The 21,398-nt window shown below is 50.5% G+C and overlaps 2 protein-coding genes across 2 annotated transcripts; one reads left to right on the top strand and one right to left on the bottom strand.

Annotated features, from left to right (window-relative positions):
• Positions 1–1,696: 1,696 nt before the first annotated feature.
• On the top strand, positions 1,697–16,311 carry LOC141734409 (ceramide synthase 4-like). Its single transcript, XM_074566156.1, has 10 exons — positions 1,697–2,000; positions 3,743–3,860; positions 5,128–5,246; positions 7,200–7,257; positions 7,818–7,868; positions 8,622–8,714; positions 10,114–10,242; positions 10,546–10,652; positions 14,011–14,155; positions 15,301–16,311. The coding sequence occupies exons 1-10, from the start codon at positions 1,843–1,845 to the stop codon at positions 15,376–15,378; spliced, it is 1,056 nt and encodes a 351-aa protein (XP_074422257.1). The 5' UTR covers positions 1,697–1,842; the 3' UTR covers positions 15,379–16,311.
• Positions 16,312–18,090: 1,779 nt separating this feature from the next.
• LOC141734405 (kelch-like protein 23) lies at positions 18,091–21,172 on the bottom strand. The gene is made up of 3 exons (XM_074566146.1): positions 20,044–21,172; positions 18,916–19,327; positions 18,091–18,693 (listed from the first exon to the last, which is right to left on the bottom strand). Exons 1-3 carry the CDS (start codon positions 21,020–21,022, stop codon positions 18,381–18,383), a joined length of 1,704 nt encoding a protein of 567 aa, XP_074422247.1. The 5' UTR covers positions 21,023–21,172; the 3' UTR covers positions 18,091–18,380.
• Positions 21,173–21,398: the final 226 nt, after the last annotated feature.

Genomic DNA, 21,398 nt, shown 5'->3' with positions numbered 1-21,398 from the left:
TGATGAGAGCGGGCCAGAGCCACAAAATTCAGTGAGCTGCCTGCGTACGGCTTCCCGGCTTAGAAGCTCAGAGAGGGTCCGATACCCGACGTCCTGCTGAGGCCACGTCCCAGGAGGATCCCCCTCAAGCTGACGGGTGAGAAGCAGTTATCCCGCAAACAGACGGAATAGCAGCAAACCTTGGAACCTGGGTGGCGTTCCTTCAAGTGTCAAGAGGAAACTCGTGCTACAAGGATCATAGAATCATAGAATCATTTAGGTTGGAAAAGACCCTGGGGATCATCGAGTCCAACCATCATCTCCACTCTACAAAGTTCTCCTTTACACCATATCCCTCGACACCACATTGAAACGAGTCTTAAACACATTCAGGGATGGTGACTCCACCACCTCCCTGGGCAGCCTATTCCAGTGTCTGACCACTCTTTCTGGGAAGAATTTTTTCCTAATGTCCAGCCTAAACCTCCCCTGCTGCAGCTTGAACCCATTCCCTCTTGTTCTATCACTAATGACCTGTGAGAAGAGACCAGCACCAACCTCTCTACAATGGCCTTTCAAGTAGTTGTAGAGAGCGATGAGGTCTCCCCTCAGCCTCCTCTTCCTCAAACTCAACAGTCCCAGCTAAAGGACTGTTTAACTAAGGAGTTAAACTACCCGCTGTGGAACGGCATATTTTGTTTCAAATCGTCTTGCTATCAGAAAAATTTAAGAAGGTTCTAAGAACGTGAGGGGCTCCAGCCAGCTGTTGTCTGGCACCCAGACTGGTCAGACCGGTAGAAAGTGTAATAAATGATGGAATTAGAGGAAACGCACACGAACGTAATATTACAGGAAGGAGTCTCCATGGGTTGTGTATGAGGAAATTATGTCTTACTCCGCTGGCGTTGTCCCAAAGAGTCAGTGAGGACATGCAGAGGAGAGAACCTGCTGCCTACTCAGCTTTGCAGAGGCATTTGGAAAGGTTTCACCGCAGAGGCTGCCATGAGACACCAACAGGGGGGTGGTTTTTTGCAGCTCGGTATCGTTAACAGGTGCCCAAAAAAGGGGGCGGGAAAGGCAGATGGTAAAATTGGCTGATAATGAAAGTTCCTCCCGGTGGTGGTGGTGCAGACTGGCTGCAGGCATCGCAGGAGGGTTTACGGTGGCGAGACTGAGTCATAAAACACCAGGGAAGTGGAATATGGAGGAGAGCGGTGTAGCGCACGTGAGGAAGTGTCCTGAAGTGCTGGGCTGAGTGTCAGCTCTTCCAAATAGTTTTGGGGAGCGGTATATCAACTTAGTGCTCGGTACGTGATGGTTCAAAATGCGACTAGGATGTGGGGTGTTGCTGGGCCAGATGGAGGAACCAAAACTGAGACTGCTGGGGCCCTAAGGGTGCCAGAAGATCTCAATGGCTGTGGCCAGTCTCCCCTGAGACCTCCATCCACACCCGCTGCCAGGCGTCGGAGCTGATTAATAGGCGAGGGCTTTGCAGCCCGGGAAGGAAAAGGCTGGTAGAAAGAGGGAGTGAGAGAGAAGCCCCTGCTGTTATTGTCACCGTGTAGGAACTTCAGTCACCTGTGCAGCAGAGCGTAATTGAAGTTATCCACTTTCTCGACACCCACTAAATTACGTTCTCGTACCAGAACATCTTACCCCACCGCCAAGACGGGCAGGTCAGAACAAGTAATGCTATTTCAGCTAGTCTGAAGTCATGCTCATGGGATCGAGTGAGAGGTGGGGACTGTGACTGACAGGCTGTTGAGCTGGGAATCCTGATTTAGGAGTGAGCTTTATGCCTTGCTGCTCCCTGCTTCCTGGGTCCCCAGAGCCTCTGCTCTCCGAGCCCATCATCTGACCAGGATGGGGCTGTCAGAGGGGTTCTGGCACCACGAATACTGGCTGCCACCTGGAGCTACCTGGGAAGACATGAAGGGCGCACCCTACCCGCAGCCTCAGGACCTCTTGCTCTGCATCCCTGGTGCCCTGCTCTTGATCGTTGTCCGATACATCTTTGAAAGGTGAGTGCAACAGTTCTGGTTTCTCCTGTGCTGGTTGCCACCAGTGTCGCAGGGTTGCTCCAGACTAATCCTTCCCTGCTTCCTGAACAGGGGATTATCCCCAACAATACTGGAATCTCTGCTTTTTGCGGCATATGGTATTTGTGCGGCAGCTCTTTGTCCTGCCCTCCCTCTCTCCTGTACCTGTAACATAACCCGTACCAACGGGTGCGAAAGGACGTGTCTGTCCGTCAGTCACACCACAGCGGTGGGTGGAGGGTCCTTCTGGAGAGATTCCAAGTGGGAGCTTGCAACACAGATGAGGGATTTGCTGGGTACCTCAGTGTCGGGAACCCCCCGCTGAGCCAGGCTTCAGCCTGAGCCTGCAGGATGCTCCCAAAGGTGTTACGTGAGCCCCCGCTCTCAGCACAGAGGCAGGAGGAGGAGATGACCATGGCTGTTGGAGCTCGTTGTGGGACCGCTTTGCTCATGCCACTCCTTGCACAGCTCTGCCCTGCTCTCCCTTCCCGGCACCGGAGATCCCCAGCTCAGTCAGAGATGATGTACTCCAGTGCCCTACCCGGGGGAAACGGTACTCCCCAGGGAGCCTGAGGACCGGCCGCCATCTCCCCCAGGACTCGCGCGTGGAAACAAGGCAGGTCCACGTGGCTCAGCGCAGGAGATGGACTCAGGATGGGCTTTGGGCCCCTTTTCCAGGAGCACAGAGACGCAGGGAGGCGCAGACCGACCTCACACATGGGGGACGGGGGAGCGGATCAGTGAACGCGGGGCAGCGTGCCAGCCGGGGCAGACCTGCCGAGGTGCTTCCCCGCCGAGGTGCTTCCCCTCCAGGCAGAGCAGGCCGTCGGGCAGGGGGTGCTCCCCAAAGCTGCCCTCAGCTAGAGCTAGGACGTGGGCTTTCCCCCGTGGCCTGCAGGAGCCGGGGAAGCACTGGCCCATCTCGCCGCAGACCTGGCACCTCCCCGCTGTGCACAGCGCTGTCAGAAGCTGTGGCAGACTGGGGCTGTACGAAGAGCCATGATTAATTCCAGCATCATCAGGTCTTCCCTCAAAGATGCTGCACTCGCCTGGCTTTCTAGAAACTACGAGGTTTTAGAAACCGGTGCCTCCCACTGGAGCCTTGCTGGGATTTTCTGCAAAGCTGGTGTTTCCTGCAGGAGCCAGCGTGTCCCCATGTGCTCTGTCCTTGGCTCCTGCTTTAGCCAGTGGTTGGGTACCCTGGGCACAGGGCACAGGGGACACTCAGACACTTGCAGACTTGTTTCGTGGCATGGTCTGGGCTACTTGGGCCGTTGTAAAGGGGACCAGCATGTGCTCCAACACAGAGAAAGGCAAGGCGTCTTGGGGCCTCAGCAAAGGAATTAATTATTGCTTACTTTGGAGTTGTTATTGTTGTCTCCACTGTCTCCACTGCATCCAGTGCACTGTCCCCATGCATCCAGCGTTCCCCACCTTTGCTTTGGTGCCAGCGTATCTCTCGAGGGAGAGCATTGACCCGACAGAGGCACTGGGCTTCGTGTGTGCTCCTGGAGCAGAGCTGGGTCCCTTGGGCTGTGCGTGTGTGGCTGGGGCAGTGCTGGGCCCCCTGGGCTGGGTGCGCGAGCCCCCAGGGCGATGCTGGACCCCTGGTGCAGTGCATCCATACACGGGATACGGCACTGCCGGCATCTTGCCGTCGGCTGCCCCTGGCTCACGGCGCAGGCACGTGCGTCCTCTCCTGGCTGAACTCTTTCCTCTTGCAGAACCGTAGCTCTGCCCTTGGGCAGGAGCCTGGGTGTGAGCGACAGGCTGAGGCCCAAAGTTCAGCCCAATGCCACGCTGGAAGGCTTCTACGTTCAGCTGGGCAGAACCCCGAGGGAGGTGAGTGTCCCCAGCGTCCCCAGTGTCCTGAGAGCCCAGGCAACACCTTCTCCCTGCCCAAATACCCCAGGCCAACCAAACCAGCGCCACAGGCAGGGCAGTTACTGCTAACCACCCTCCCAGGGAAGAAGATGACATAAGCAAGTATTTCGGCATCTTCCCACATGTTCAAGAGCCGCAATCCCAGCACCCCCTGACCTGCTGCCCATCAAATACAGCAGCTGCTGGCTCTGTAAGGAGGCAGCCGTCGCCCTTTGGGGGCGCAGGTAAGGCCTGGAGCATCCATGGGGTTGGTGTGACCCAAGTGCAGGACCCAGCATTTGGCCTTGTTGAGCCTCACACCACTGGCCTCGGCCCCTCAATCCAGCCTGTCCCGATCCCTCTGTAGCGCCTCCTGACCTCCAGCAGATGGACGTTCCCGCCCAACTTGGTGGTGTCTGTGAACTGACTGAGGGTGCGCTCGATCCCCTCCTCCAGGTCATTGATAAAGACACCAAACAGAAGCCGTCGCAGCGGCGAGCCCTGGGGAACACCGCTCGCCACCCGCCACCAACTGGACTGAACCCCCTTCACTCTTCGGGCCCAGAGCACGACTCACACCGATGCATGAATTTTAAAAAGAATTCTTGACTTAAATTTGTACGTAGCTTTGTCAGACGAATTAAAAAATGCTCACGAGCTCATGTTTACATGCATTTTAGTCACAGTTTATAAATCTTAAGGCTAGGTAGTTTTATTTGGAATTCGTGCACAAAATAAAGCGTGTCGGAAATGATGCTTTTTAGCCCGTGAACGTGCAGTCACTCGAACAGCCGGATGCTTTTTCTGACGTTACTGAAGGAATTATGTGCTTGTTTCTTTATCATCACAAGCTAAAACTTCTTTTGTCTTCAAGTTTGCTATCTGTAGCTGATAATTACCAGTCAAAATTGCATCAGAGTTGGAAAGAAAAAATGCTTTTAACTTCTATAGCAAAGACATTGAATCCCGTTGTGTTGGGCTGGCAAAATTTCACCAGGGAGAGCCTGTGCTTACTCCTGAACCTGCACTTAGATATGGCTGAATTGGAGTTTTAAAGTGGCCGAAATTATTTGGGAGTTCACAAATGCAAATACGGCTGATATGATTTTTTTTTTTTTTCCCCAAAGAAAGGTGTTCTTCAGGGAAATGTGGACCAGAGACAGCCTGCGGGAACACGGCTCTTCCACCCACGCGGGGACGGACGCCTTACGATGGCTAAGTCCTGCTTCCCTCACCTGTTTTGTAGGGGGACCTTATTTCACTGGCCAAGCAAAGCGACCTGCCGGTCAAAAACGTGGAGACCTGGTTCCGGCACCGGCGGGCCCAGGATCGGCCCAGGCTGATGAAGAAGTTCTGTGAGGCCAGGTAGGTGGGCCAGCAGAGGCTTTTGGTGATGGAGACCTCCGAGGTCTGCAGACCATCGCCATCCCCTGCCCTGTCCTTAGCCCCGAACACGGTCCCAGATGACCCCGCTGCCGGCTGCGGCTGCGAAAGGAGACTTTGTGCCACAAGGCTGGGTCCCACCACTGCACGCGCCGGCGACAGAGCCTCCGGGCAGAGCTGCCAGCTTCCTCCTGCCTTCCTTTCCACGTTCAATTTTAAAAAGTTAAAGTCGCCTCAAAGGAGTCCTCGGTGCAGGTCAGGTTTAAATCTCAGATGCTGGTGGGATTTTGAGCAGGGATGCTGCTTGCATCAAACTTCTTTTCAAGGTGATCTCGATACAAAATTAATATTTTAAAATACTCTTAGTGTGGAGCGTTGGGCAGAGAACAGATCCGTGAAGTGCGGTTAGCAGGCAGTGCAAGCCATGAACGGAGGGAGGCAAAAAAATGAAAAACACCAGAAAGCGCTGAAATCTTCGCAGCATTCCTTTTCCTCGAGCTGTTTGCTCTCTCCTGTGAAATCTTCCTGCATATCTCAGTTACAGACGGAGTCAGAGCGCAGAGGAGAGTCACCAAGTGTCTCTCTCAGAAAATCAGGTTATCTCTGGTTCTGGGCTGGAGCGTTAGGGCTGTACGCACACAAAGACCCCCATCAGGCACGAGATCTCCTCTCCCTCTCCCTCGCCCTCTGAAAAAAATTCAGTGCTTGAATCCTGTTGTTATGCTTTTTAAAAAATATTCTTCTCCTGAAACCTTGTTCAGGGGAACACACTCTGCAGCATTTCGGAGGAAACTAATTAAACCCCCGGTATTCCCGTACCACCACGAGCAAACATTAGGTGCCTTCCGCAGGTGGTGGTACCTGAGCGTTTGCAGGTAATCGACAACCACCCCCACAGCCAAAGGAGACAGGCAGAGGCATCTTGGTAGCCATGCTGCATTCCGGTTAACGCTGATGGAGTATGCCAGGAATTTGGGCGCTGCGCGGACCAAAGCAGAGCCCGGGAGGGCTGTGGATATTCTTAACAGCACGTGCCAACAGAGCTGAGGTTCTGCAAGGTCCTCCATCTGGGTCGGGGCAATCCCAAGCACCGACACAGGCTGGGCAGTGACTGGCTCGAGAGCAGCCCTGAAGAAAAGGACTTGGGGGGGCTGGTAGATGAGAGGCTCCACATGAGCCGTCAGTGTGCACTTGCAGCCCAGAAAGCCAATCGTATCCTGGGCTGCATCAGGAGAAGTGTGGCCAGCAGGGCGAGGGAGGTGATTCTCCCCCTCTACTCCACTCTCGTGAGGCCCCACCTGGAGTACTGCGTCCAATTCTGGAGCCCCTACTACAAGAGAGCTACGGACATGCTGGAACGTGTCCAGAGAAGGGCCACAAGGATCATCCGAGGGCTGGAGCACCTCTCCTATGGGGACAGAGTGAGAGAGTTGGGGTTGTTCAGTCTGGAGAAAAGAAGGCTCCGAGGACACCTTATAGTGGCCTACCAGTATCTTAAGGGGGCCTACGAGAAAGCTGGGGAGGGACTTTTTAGGATGTCGGGTAATGGTAGGACTAGAGGGGATGGATTAAAACTAGAGATGGGTCGATTCAGCCTGGACGTTAGGGAGAAGTTCTTCACCATGAGGGTGGTGAGACACTGGCACAGGTTGCCCAGAGAGGTGGTGGAGGCCCCATCCCTGGAAGTTTTTAAGGCCAGGCTGGACGGGGCTCTGAGCAACCTGATCTAGTGGGAGGTGTCCCTGCCCATGGCAGGGGGGTTGGAACTAGATGATCTTTAAGGTCCCTTCCAACCCTAACAACTCTATGATTCTATGAAATCCCTTTCCAAACAAGCCTCGGTTCCCCTGTGGGCTTTGCAGTGTCCTGGGCACAGCCTGAGGAGCTATTCCAACTCTGGAGGAAGTTTTAATTCCTTGTTTTTTTCTGTTTTAGCTGGAGATTTACATTCTATTTAACCTCATTCTTCTCTGGGCTGGCTCTCCTGTATGATGTAAGTACATGAGCAGGGTGCTGCTGTGGAGTGACACATTTCAGGGGTTCCTTGTTCATGGCAAATGAGGCCGATGGTCCTGGGCCTTTTCAAAAAGCCCGTCCAAAGATCATGTGTGACCATGACTATGGGTTCCAAAGCCAAAGAAGGACAAATCCAGGGGCATAGAGCAGAACCATCCCCAATCCTGACCCAGCAGAAGTCTCCCTTTCCCTGGGTGAACGTGGCTGGGTCTCAGTGATGTTACCATGGTTTTCTCCTTGTCTTAGATCATTGTGTAAGCGATTCCCCACTGACACCCACACGCAGCCCTTGCATCTCGGGCAAGGGCAGACTGTGTCCTGGCGTGGGGGCTGCTGCCCTCTGCGTATCGAGACCCTCCACGTGACATCCTGTGCATCCACTAATGACAAGTGCATTTTGTCAACCATTCTTTCCAAAGCTCAAAGGCAGATTGGACCTAGCATGGGCACACTGACTTCTTGAAGTACTTCTTTGCATGGTCATTACGTGTCATTTGAAAGGCTCTGGGTTCTCACTGCTGCCTTCTCTCTGCACAGAAGCCCTGGTTCTGGGACCACACCGTGTGCTGGCTGAGATTTCCACAACAGGTGAGCAGCAAGTACAGGGAATCGCAGAGTAATTCGTGTTGGAAAGGGGGACCAGGAGGTCTCTCGCCCAACCTCCTGCTCACAGCACCCACCTGCAAGATTGGAGCAGGTTACCCAGGGCTTTCTCCCACATAGTTTTCAAAACCTTCAAGGATGGAGACAACACAACATCTCTGGGCAATCTATTCCACTGTTTGACTGCCCTCATGATGAAAACGTTTCTCCTTACGCCCACCTCTCTTGTTTCAACTGATGCCTGCTGTCTCTCATTCTCGCATCGTGCACATGTGCAACCACGAACAGCGTGGTTCTGTCTTCTTGGCCAGCTCCCTGTAGGTACTCCATATGATAGCAGACGGACAGTCTCTGCCCTGAGCAGGCACCTCTTCTCAACGAGTTTCTCTGTAACCCAAGCCTGGCTGGAAGCAGCTCCGTGTATGTGCCCACAAAAGGGATCAGGTGGTCAGGACATCCCTCGGCCTCTCGAAGCATGGATGGAGATAAGGGATGTCCCACCCCTGCAGAGTGGAGGCCCCCGGCTCCTCTCAGTCCCTCTGCAGACTGGCCAGGGCTGGTCCTGGCTCCGGACCAGGCTTGACAGTGCATCAGCAAATGGTTCGGTCACGGGGAACAGGAAAATTTAGATGTGACCAAGCCCTGTTGTCCCAAACGCAGGTTGAATGAAGGGGCTTCCCCTCTCCCACCCCCCAGAGCTGGGCAGGGGTGTCACACTGCCTGTTGCTTGTCTCGCAGCCTCTCCCGCCCGCACTGGGCTGGTTCTACCTGCTGGAGCTCTCTTTCTACTGCTCACTGGTGGTCACCCTGCCCTTCGACGTGAAGAGGAAGGTGAGTGACAGCAGCACAACTGCACCCCGTCGGCTTGGTCGGCCCCTGCCATGAGGCTCTTCCCTGCCGCTGCCAGCTCCCCGGGGGTGCAAAGGACAAGACAAGCACGCTGCTGCAAAGAGCCCTGAACACGCGAGCTCCCTGCAGCGCCCGTATCCCACCATCGCACCCCGTGCTGAGTCCCACTCGTGCGCTGCACGGCCCTCCTGCCTGCTGGGCCAGGGAAGCGCTGGGGGTGACGTGGGGTCCCCACGCCTGGCCAAGGGACAGTCACTGGGTGGACACGGCATCATGGCCCTTCCCAGCTCTGGTCGCAGGTACAGCCCTGCTCAGGGTTGCGTCCTCCCGATTCAAGGGAGCCGGGCTGTTGTGATGAGGGTACTGCGTGTGGCTTTTGCAGCGTGGGATGAGGTGAGCTCCTGGGACCCACGGACCCAGCAGCCACTGCTGCCCTTGCCTTGGTTTGCGGTGGAGATGGCACAGCGCTGTGCAGCTGAACTGCACAAGCTGAGCTTCAGCCTTAGCTTCATTTGACTCCTTAATTTGATGATCACATCTCTCTTCAGAGACTACCTGCTTTTCCCCAGAGATGGACTCTGCCCAACTCTTGCAAAGCATGTCCTGGGTCCAGAGGACCAGCAGAAATTCTGTACTAAAATTCCCAGCACTGCAGTAGTCTTTGTAGACACGTCAGTTATTGGGCACCTGCAGTGCTCCCCAGAAGAAGCGGGAACCCACTGCCTGGCAGTGATCCTCCCGGGGCCTGAGCCAGAGCTGCCCTTCCCAATCTCTCCACAGGGCACCCAGGAGCCATCTCATATCCCAAAGCATTGCCTTTGTGCACGTACACATTTGTCCGTGTGGGCATGACCCACCCAGCAAGGTCCTCGATTTACATGAGGCATGTGAGAAGGCGTATTCCCCACCTGCAGTATCTCCACCCCAACTCCGTTGGTCCCTCTCCATGGGCAGCGCAGGGAGGCTGAAGAGCTGCCTCCATTATGGCTAGTGGATAGGACCTGCCCCAGGCCAAGGGCAACCTGCTGTCATTACAAAAAGCTCTTCAATACACAGTGGAGGGGGCTGGGAGGAAAATATGGAGTGTTAAGAAAGGAATTTTTTAAGGGCAGCTTGATTCATGGAAAATTTATAAAAATCTGTCCTCTAGCATGTTTGCATCTACGTGTACCTCACTGGTATTTATCTGGGTTTCCATAAACAAAGCATAAAGATGTTCGTTCTCCTTGGGATTGTGCAGGACCTGAGCGAGCTGTAGCACAGTGGGGAGCACTGGTGGTTCGTGGAGGTGTTTGACATGCCCTAGTGAGGCAGCAGCACCCAGGAACCCGTGCTGCCAGGTCAAGGTACGAGTGACACGCAATGTCTCTTCTCATGCCAGGACTTTAAGGAACAGATCATCCACCACGTCGCCACCATCACTCTGATCTTTGTCTCCTACTGTGCCAATCTCGTACGGTTTGGGACGATAGTCATGCTGGTCCATGATGCCTCTGATTACATTTTAGAGGTGAGTTACCCTCAGTGGGAAATGCGGATCTGTGCTCGCGTCTGTGGGTAGTACCGCGGCCCATGTGCCTTGCCACACACGACGCGTGCGGGTGCAGGGGCCCACACAAGTGGCCACACGCGTACTATAGTGCCAGGGCATTTAGGAACTATCAGGTTTACTGCCCTTGGGGAAAAGCGAGTGCACAGGGCCTGGGACACATCCCCACAGGCTGGGTAACCCTTGCAGGCCGTGGGGAATCCATCAGCCCCCGAGAAGGAGAGCACAGGCACACGGGACATACGGCAATTTGTCTCTCTACAGCTTGCCAAGATGCTTCATTACATGAAATGGAAGCGGGTCTGCGAAGCAGTCTTTATTGTTTTCGCTGTGGTTTTCATCATCTCTCGGCTTGTCCTTTTCCCGTTAATGTGAGTTGTGTTTTAATGTTCTCTGACCGCGGGTGTTACGCGCGATTTGGGCTTATGGAGAGATGGCCCTCCATGCTGAGAGAAGGAAAGGCAAGGAACAGGACACCACAGGTAAGCTCAAAAATTAATCCAACTGGAACTGAGGAACCCAAGAAAAAAAAACCCACAGGTTTTTAGCTATATTAATTAATTAATCTAGAGCCATAGCCTCTGCCCCTCCATTCTCATGCTCTCGCTGTTTCTCCCAGGCAGGGTCTGTCTCTCACGCTGTGATGAGATGCTCACGTGCAGTCACAGCAGCTGACTTCTCATGAGCTCTGGGAATGTTTTAGGACTGTCTTTCTCCATCTGCCTATAGCCACCCCCAGCACGGTCTGAGGGTAATCCTTCTCCTCTACTCCTGCTCAAGACCTGGTTTGACTCTTCCAGTGTGGAGGAAATGGCCTCTCTCTGTTGCAAACACTGGTTCCTACAAGAGAAAGAAGGCACCAACTGTACTCCTTAAAATTTCCCAAGAACTTCTTAGCAGCCTAAGAAAGACCTGCTTAAAGCTTTATTGAGATAAAATTAATGTAGAAACAACGGCGTAGTAATTTAAGGTGACCCACCACCTAGTTGAAACAAAACAAGGAAGTCATGAGTGCGAGGCTTCAGGAGGGAGAATACTCGACACGCTGGGAGGGGATCAACAAAGATTCCTTCAGAAGCCACACACAGGCACCAGTCGTGGACTATGGCTTTTGCCTACGCACATCTGACCACGCACCCAGCCTTTGACTCTGCTGAAATTGCTCTCCTTTCCTTTCTTTACCACCGCCAGGTTGCCCGGAAAAGGCGATCCTGGTTAACTTTCCAGAAACTCATTCCACAACACTTGCGTTACAGCCTAAGGTTTCTGCTTTCTTTCGAAACCAAACATTTCATTTGTTACAGCCACAGTTTTTAAAATGGGACCTGTTATAGACACACACAGGGACAAATCTGCATTGCTGTCCTCTATTCCTGCCCTGGCTCCACACCAGCACCGAAGATGCTGAGTTTTGAAATTTGGTCCTGCTGCCATTGAGTTTGGACGCCCGTGAGGCTGACTTGGCACAACGGGTCCAAGATTCTGGTGGTGAAATGGCTCCCTTTTAGAGAGAAAAGCAATAAAAGCTTGAGGCAAGTTTCCGGAGGAAGAAACGACAATAACCATGATTTCAGTTGTCTCCGCTGCAAAAAGTGGAGTCCTGCTATCTCGACCTGCTCTATCATAACGCAAGGACAAAGAAGATGACAGATGTCCCAGATCGGACCAAGGGTCCACCTACATCAGCACCCGTCTGCAGCAGCAGCAAGGAGCTGGTGGCCAGGAAGGCAAGAGCAGAGCAAATACACACTATATCCAACAACGTTTCTTTCCCAGCTTCCAGTATGTCTTAGATTTCACGTCTTAGACGATAACTTGCAGAACAGGAGGCGTTCTAGCGCTTGGCATGTCTCTCCCGTGCTGAACTGCTCTCTGCTCTGCCTGCTGCTTCCGAACCAGTGCTTTCCTCCTTTCTGTCCCTGTCACTGACGATAACAGGCTTTCTGTGCCTTCCGCCAAAAATAATTCCCCCGCCCAACTTTTCATCTGAAACTCCAGCCTAACTTCCGTTAAAAAGATCATTTATAACCTTTTTATTTAAGCACCAGTGGCCAGGTCCCCTTATGGTTTGATTTTAGTGCATTGCGCCTCTCCGGATTTATTTTAGGAGAAACGCTGCCGGTTTCTGGTTCTTCTGGGCAGCATTGCAGGTTGCCGATAACCGACCTGTCTGCAAAAGCTATCGCGTCGTTGGTAACTTTAATACAGAGTTTCGGCAGGTGCCCTGGGACCTGCTTTGCAAGGGCTGGGCAGAGCCTGGAGCCTGATGGCGCAGTCCTAGCGCAGCTCGGCTCCGTGTTGCGAATGGGTGGTTTAGATCACTAAAAGAACCCCGGTTGTTAAGTGTTTGTTAGCAAAGCAATTTTAATGTGATGTTACAAAGCGCAGCTTTGCAAAGTTTGATGGCAAGGTTCACTCTCTTAATTACCGCACGGGAAAACATACAGAGGAAAATCGAGTTACACTCCAGTTAAAATGATTCGTAGAGAGACCAAGGGCAGAAAGGGTAAGGGAGACCTTCCTCTTGGGTCATGAGGATCAGAAAGGACGCCCTTGCTTTGTAAATTCATTCTCAAAGAGGAGTGTAGGTGCGGATGGATCCAGACCTAGTCCCGCACTTGATTATTGACATCAGTTCAGCATGCAATCATCAGTGTCATCAAGGCAAAACCAGTTACCAGACTACAGGGCTATGGGTGATATTGAATCATAGAATAGACTCCTAGAATGTGTTGGGTCGGAAGGGACCTCTAAAGGCCACCTAGTCCAACCCCCTGCAGTGAGCAGGGACAGCTTGAACTAGATCAGGTCGCTCAGAGCCTCATCCAGCCTGGCCTTGAACGTCTCCAGGGATGGGGCCTCCCCCACCTCTCTGGGCAACCTGGGCCAGTGTCTCACCACCCTCAGTGTAAAGAACTTCTTCCTAATGGCTGATCTAACCCTGCCCTGCTCTAGTTTAAACCATCGCCCCTCGTCCTGTCGCTCCATGCCCTTGCAAACAGCCCCTCCCCAGCTTTCCTGGAGCCCCTTTAGGGACTGGCAGGGGCTGGAAGGTCTCCGCGGAGCCTTCTCTTCTCCAGGCTGAACCCCCCCAGCTCTCTCAGCCTGTCCTCCCAGCAGAGGGGCTCCAGCCCTTATTAAGTGCGTGCCCTATTGGTCATTTACCAAATACCTGACATTGGTAAAAGGTCTCTGTGCCGTCAAGGAGCAACCTTGAGAGGTGTCCCAGCTCAAGGGGAGAGCACTGCCATGCAGCCACGCTGCCTCGCAGGGAGAGCTCAAAGATGGCTCACTCAGGCCGTCAAATTTATGGTACAAAGTGGTTGGCTTGTAGTTGGCTTCTATTGCGCTAGAAGAATTATGCATGAGGCTCCTTGTACCCAAACTTAGGTTGTTTTTTCATAAATGAATTTTGAAAAAGCCACTGTTATTTATGCATTAATCACATGATCAGTGTTCCGAACTCATCTGTATTGATGTTTACTGTGCCCTTTGTGGGTTTTTGGAGAACAGGTTGAAACTAGAGTAGTTCTCGGCTGCAGCTCAAGCCTTTACCTCCTTTGGATCCTGTACCAAACCAGCACTAGCTTGGTTAAGGGGTGGAACGCATCCGTCACACTCTGCCCTGGGGACACATAAGCCAAGTAGTTGCCCAGATAAGTGTGAAGGTACTTGGCCTGATTTAGTGTTGTGTCTTCTGATTTGTCTCTTCCTCTCTCTTTCCCACAGCACATACTATTACTTTGTGACAAAGTTTCAGTTGTTCCTCATAAGCTGTGTGATAAACGCTTTCCTGATGATCCTGCAGTTGTTGCACATCTTCTGGTCCTATCTAATCATCCAGATGATCTTTGGTGTCATCCTCCATGGTGCGGTACGAAAAAATCTTTGTCTCCTCTGTGCCACAACTACTCATGAGAAACCATGAGATCCAGGGTGATCCCATGCCTGCAGGGAAGGGGTGGGAGAAAGGGGACGCCCTGAGAGCTTCTGAGGTCACATGCTGGGAGGTGTATGGATACCTTTGCTCATGGAGATCAGAGCAGCAACTCACTTTTACTTCACAGCTGTGTTCTAGTGACACGGGAGCCATCCACAGTCCTTGCTCCTCACTGCCTGAAGCTTTTCAGCGTGCAGTTTGGGAGAATAGGAACTGCCAGTGTGTCCAAAGTGGAGTAAGGAAGGAGCAAACACATAAACCTAGTAGATAGCACACCGTGTATTCGCACCTCTGAGTTTCGGCTGCATTCCACAGTCTTTTGATGCACGCCAGAGTTCGTATAGGGATCATTGGAAGAAACCTTGTCATCAGAGAAGGCAGTTCCCTGGACTGGCTTGCTAACATAAGCAGATGGCACCTTGGTAACCTCTGAGTAGATTTGTGAAGGCTTTGGTGATCTGTGGCCAGAAAATAACCCACCACAGTGTTGGAGTTACACCTTCAGCTTACTTGAACTAGTCCTTCATTGAATCAAATCCCGCCTGGACACGTTCCTGTGCCACCTGCTCTGGGTGACCCTGCTCTGGCAGGGGGTTGAACACGATGATCTCCAGAGGTCCCTGCCAACCCTTATCATTCTGTGAAGCTAAATCAAGAGAAAAAACAGTTTTTCTGGAGGAAATGATGGAGTTTGTGATCAAGTTTGTAGATGACTGCAAAATGAGGAGACCAGTCAATACGCTCACTGGACAAATAGGCGCTGGCTTTCAGAGCATTGACAGTAATAAACTGCACAGGAAAATATGCAGAATAAATACTAATTTTCAGAAGGTCACATTACAAGAATATTATTAGGGTGGCAAAAAAAGCATTCAAAAGCTAGGTGAAACCATAACAATATCAACCTCTGGCAGTTTAAGTCCCAATGCAGGGACGGCCGCAACACTGGCTTTAAGGACACAGTCATGCCTGTTATTTTAGCTGTCAGGTTTACCTGACATATATATATATTTACCTGACATAATATATACCACGATACAGGGTTTGCAACTCATTTCAATTGTCTGTCTTTCCTACAGAAAAGAAAAGACGCCAGAAGCGACACCGAGGAAAGTGACAGGAGCGAAGCAGAAGATCTGGCAAAGAACCAAGAGTAGAGCGGGCTTTGCTGCAAAATACCAAGAGCCAGGCAGACTCTTAAAAGTGGGGAGGTTGAATGGGACCTGGGGGGAGAGGCCAGCCAGGCTCACAAATGGCTTCACAGTAGTCTGCCCAAGGCACCATCTGATATCTAGAGGGAAGTGCATTTCATCACAGCGTTGACAGGCAGTTAAGTCACTTCAGGAGATGTTTTCCTCGCTTCTCCTGTTGGGACCATTCTTTTACAACTACTCTATGATCATTTATCCATGAAAAAAAAAAAAAAAAAAAAAAGGTCTACCCACAAAAGTCTCACTGTAACCAGGAGAAGAGGGGTGGAACAAGCTGCTTAAGTTACGACACCTTCCTGTGGTTATCCCAAAACCTCCCCAAAGGTTCGTGAGATAATAAACTACAACTGCTGAAGATTTAATCGATTTGCAATTCCAGAAGATACTGGCGGTCCTCGCCAGCCACCTCATGAAAGGACTTGCTTGTGAAAGACACATGCTTAAGTGGCAAATAAGTTCTCAGTTGCATAGCGTAAAATGGTTAGCCCTGGGGGAAGGATAAACCATTTCTGCAAGTCAGGCCCGCCCAGCTGACACAAGCTGTGTTTGTTGTAAGAATTACACAAAATAGTTCACGTGTCGAAAAGATTTTGCTAACTAAATGTCTATTTAGGGAGAAGGCTCCTACAATTGAAAGCAACTGAAACTCTTCCAAATGCACCCTTTTCCATTAGAAATTGTAATTTAATCCCTGCGCAAATTTTCCATTTAGACATCTTCATTTTGTTGAGGTTTCATTTTCAAAATTGGAAAATAAGAGCGTTGCAATACTAACATTTTAATGGGTTACTTCAGGGGTTAGATGACTTTTCACTTTGTAATATATTGTACCTGATGTCTTTTTCAGAATTTATAGTAGACCATAAAATTTAAAGTCAACGTAAAAAGTAATTACGCCTAAACCAATGAGTCTGTTTTACCTAGATTTTGCATGATGCAGAAGTTTTTTAGAACATCAGATCTTATGTCAGTGGGAAAATCTTCTCAGAAACTTGCTGGAGGTCTGACATCACTGCTAACTCCAAGGCTCAGAAAATGCCGAGGACAGATAAATCTCTGTATATGTGTATATCCATAAACAATATACAGAAACCTGCAAACACTGTCTTCAAAATACATTTTCTACTCAGGCTTTGAGTAGGCTCCCAAGGCGTCTGACACGTTTTACACACACACTAGGGGGAAACTGTTTCTGAGAAATGCAAAGAGGTGGAGAATGAAGTACGGCGTAACTAGAGCACACCGCTGTGAAGAACCATGGCCCATCTCCCACATGGGACCTACGCAAGGCAAAATATGAATAAAGTCAGGAAAGATGTGCAGGAGAAAGGCAGAAGGAACTGAGCCAGCATTCCCTTGAAGGATTTTGACATTCAGACCTGCAGGAAGTAATGCTGAAAGACATACACCTATCTCTGCGAGACACCGGCCCCAAGAAGGATGTTGCCGAGCCCCAAGTAGCTGTACTTTGCTGGGAGTGCAAAACCCCTCGTTAGGATACCCGGTGTAAGGGTTCGCCCAGGAATTATTTCACCCTGTCCCCCAGGGATGATGTTTTCTTTTAAAGCCCTAAATGATACAGGAGAATCTCAGCTTTTAAAAGGTTCATATAGCCTTCAGAACACAAGAGTCCAACTGGCCGTTGGACTCACAGAACAGGCCCAGCCTTTCATTGCGGGGAAGCGCCCGCTCTGCTCTCAGTGCACGGAGCTGGCGATGCCACAGCCCGGCTGGAGGCTGAGAGATGGACTAGAGCCAAGGAGCGGAAGCCAACCTTGATTGAGAGGGCTCCACCTTCGCAGGCCCGGATAGACTATCTCCTGTCACCCTGACATAGCTCTCACAGTGGTAGAGTTGGCGTTTGACCAACACCTCTTGGTTTTTAAGGCCTATCCCATTCTCTGGAGATGACAATCACGCGGTTCAGGAACATTTTTCCTTTCAACATCGCTGCGTCACATCAAAGAACAGACTCTGCTAACGCAGATGACAGTAACCTGTCATAATAACACCCCCCGGGTCAGTGCTGTTGCACTCTCCCCTTCTCGCCCAGTCAAGCAGACTTTGTGGCAGCCATTCTCTCAGCTTCTCCATGCTTGGGAGGCTGAGCACCCTTGGAGATCTATCCCCTACTGCTGTACTAAGTCCACCAAACCCTCTTCCTCGCACGCAGTCTTTAATTAAGGCTACGTGCAGGTCCCTGGCTCCTTGCACCCTCATTTGGGATAGTGATTTTTCTTCTGGGCCAGTACAGCAAAGAACCCAAAGGGCACTAAGGAAACTCAAGCAAGACTCTTTAAGTGCCCCAGTTTGCAAATAGTTATCATCACATACCTGAACGCATAAATCCAGAATAGCCTCCCTCCTGCTGTGGTGCTCTCCAGCCTGGAATAAAGGTAATTTTAACCATAATGACATAACCTGGGAAACTTGCTTATTTCAGGCTATAATGATACTAATACTGGGTTGACTGCAGTGGTTGTTTGGGTTTGGGGTTTTTTTGGCTCTGTCCTACAGCACTAAGAGCTCATATATCCTGCTGAAGATTCCCATGACACACACTCGATTTATTATTTTACTCCTACTACACTATTTTCTAACACCGATGCAAAGACTTCCCTGTCTCTCCCAGCTGTTCAAAGGACAGAGACACAGAGGTCAAAGGTCAGAGCATCCCTTTATTTAGCATCGACCTGAAGGAGTTTATGTACGATAACAACGCTGACCATTATTTTCAATAATGACCTGCAACCTTTGTGTAGACACCAAGGTTTCACTGGCTTTTGCTTCAAGTTCATTTGCCAGGTAGAAACAAAAGACAAAGTTTTGAAGGAACAGATCTATTTTCAAAATTAAAAAAAATTCACAGACCAAACAACGCAACCTAACTCCCATCAGCTGCACAACACACGACTTTTTCCTTTCGGCTATGCTGGATCTGGCATCGCTCATGCCCACGTATCAAATCTTCTCACAGAAACACACCCATGAATAGGAAGGGGGCAAGGGAGTTTGTTATCTATGACCTGGCACGTGTCAATGTAGGGGTCAAAGATGATTACAACGGGGAGAGCACTGTTCCCCTTCCTCTGTCCAAGGAGATAAATTCGTCCATTCGCAGTGCTGCATCCCATGAAGAACTTCTGGGACAAGCATTCCTCATCCACCTGGGTCCATTCATCGGTCTCCACATCAAATCGAAAAGCTCCCCCTCCTATGGTGTACAGAGCACCGTTCAGCGATGTGATGCGGAGGTCATACCTGGGAGGGAAGAAACCCTTAATGAGAATCAACAGAAAGATCTGGCCCCCGAAATATTCAGTGTGACCTTGGTCCTCATATCAAGAGTCCTATTCAAACAGAGAACCACAAAAGTGTCGGTGGGGCACGCCTTCTGGATTTCTCCAGTCCAACTTCTTCTTGGAGCAGGAACAACACTAGAACCTTTCTTCTCCTGCCAGGTCCCAGAAAATTATTTCTTACCTTGGAAGCGGGGAGAATGAGATGACATCCCAGCTGTCCGTCTCTGTGTTCAGCCTTTGCACTCCATCATATACGTGTCCATTTTCATCCAGGCCACAGACCACATAGATCCTGGTTCCCACACTGACCGCATCTCCTCTCTCCACAGGCTGAGCCATAGGACTCATGCTTTCCCACTCTGACTCCATCAAAGCCATGCGCTCCACTGCTGGGATTATCCCTTCATCTGTGTTCCCTCCAAGTACATACAGGTAGAGCCCTGCACCTACTGCACAATGGCTATTGCGGGACTTCTTCATGGCAGGCCCTTCCAGCCAGCTATTGTCCAAGCAGTTGTAGATAAGCACCCAATCCACACTATACCACACAAACCCATCCCGGAAATATCCTCCTGTCACAAAAAGGAAGCTCCCTGGAAAGACAGTGGAGAAAAGTACCAGTTATACAAAGGCTGAAAATTGCTCCTGGGAACTATGGTTCTCATTTTTCCCCTGGGCTGTACCGATGAGGCCCAAGGTGAGCAGAGAAAATTACTGCTCTTTGTATCAGTTTGCAGTATTTTATTCCTCATCTGCACAGATATGCCAACCTGCAAGATACAGCAAGTCCTTCCAAGTCTGCTCCCACTCTTGGAGGGAATCATGGAAACACTGGCTGGGAGAACCCTTGGGGATCTCATGGCCAAATTCCCACTTGAAATGGGACTATCACCAACACTAAATAAGGGAAGCCATGGTATTGAGTTGTCTTCAAAATCTTTAAGTATGAAGATTTTGCAACATCCATGGGTAAGTTTAACTTAACGGCAACTATAAATCAGAAGCTACCATCTGCGAAAACCACCAGGAAAGAGAAGGCCAAAAAAATATCCTTCTTAAAGTGAAGTCATTAGACTCACTCCAGATAAAGCTAATCTAAGGAGTTCAATAGTTTCTGCTATTCAGCTTGTCCAAGATTCTCCCAGGACCAAGGAAAACAAAACCATTCTTCAAATGAATATGAACACAAATATGAATGAAGTTTTAGCAACACTGAATAATGCGGTTTTACAGGGGAAGCAGCTAACTCCCTGCATTTGGGTCTCAACTTCTGTTTGGACTTGCTCAGTCCCACTTCTCTGTAAGTTACCTACTGCTGCCACTGCATATTGGGTGAGGTTCCTGCGCTGCAGTGGAGAACAAGCCTGCCAGGTCCCTGTTTTAGGTTGAAAAAGAAATAATTCTTGCTGTTCCTTGTCATGCTTTCCTCCCAGAACATATAAGGTGTCATAGCTCCGACCAGCATAAGGACGCAGTTCTGTATTTTGCCAGCTGGGTGGAGGACAGCTGTCTAACTTCTTTATTAGTCTGGAAAAGGTATCTGTCTCTCCAGGGTGCTTGCTGCGTTTCACCAAGATATCAAGGAAGGACAAGCTCAGAAAAGTGACCCTGACTTCGCCCACCAAATCCAGAAAGTCTTCCTCTCTCGTTGCTGGGTCCTCCATTATCCACCTCATAATACTGTCAAAAACCACATCTTCTCGCAAAACGAAGAGGTCATCGCTTTTTAGAAGCTGCATCAGCATTTCTTTGGGTAGTGCCTTAAATTCTTCCTGGCACATCACATCCCCCCAGTGAGTGAGAGCCACATTCATAGCAGACGCATACAAATCTATAAAGGCAAATTGCTCCGAGTAGGTCATCAGGCCCACGCAGTTGGAAACATGCAGTTCTCTCTCCAGAAATTTCTCACACAACAGTCTCACCCTGTCAAACTGAAAAAAATCAGCTGTTTCCAGTAAGCTGATCACATTTTCTTGACCTATAAACACTTGGGCTGTGCGAGTGAACTCAAGTAGTGCCTGAAAAGGCACTGCGTCAATCCCTCTGATCACTATGTGGTGTTCAGAGCTCTCTCTCGCCCCCCCAAAAAACATGGCTTCAAAATAACGACTGTGTACTGAAAGTACCCTACGGCTGACCTGAAAGAGTCTCTCTCCAACCTCAAGAATTGTGTCTGCAATCGTTTCTGTCTGAGGTTCCAGCTCCTCTGGTTCTTGTGCAGGTTCCATGCTTCCTGACTGCCAGGCAGTTAAAATTAACCCAGCCTTTATGCAGCCGTTAAGCATGTGAGGTCTCTGGAAACATTATCCCCCTAGCTAGGGCAAATACAAGATAAGCCAATCTTTTCCTAAAAATAGAATATGTTTTCTACCCTCCTGCTTTACTCTTCAGTCTTTCCTGCTGCTTTCAGAGCAGCAATAGCAGGAGAGCTGCATGACCGAAAAAATGCAGATTTAATTGGCATCTACCTTAGCCAGGTAAGACCACAGCAAATTAGGGGAGCTGTTAGCCAAGCAAAGAGCCTGGGCTACGAGGAAAGAGGAGAAACAACCAAAACCTTCCTAAGCACTAAGTATCAAGAAGTGGTAGAATAACATTGAATCCATTTGGATAAAAATACCCCACTTTGCAAATCAAAAACACAGGAAAGCTTGAGGCTTC

The sequence above is a fragment of the Larus michahellis genome, chromosome 23, assembly GCF_964199755.1.
Source record: "Larus michahellis chromosome 23, bLarMic1.1, whole genome shotgun sequence".
In the NCBI taxonomy this organism is placed as follows: Eukaryota; Metazoa; Chordata; class Aves; order Charadriiformes; family Laridae; genus Larus; species Larus michahellis.
The sequence above is the reverse complement of the archived record's forward strand: the minus strand, read 5'-3'. Positions and strand labels throughout refer to the sequence as shown.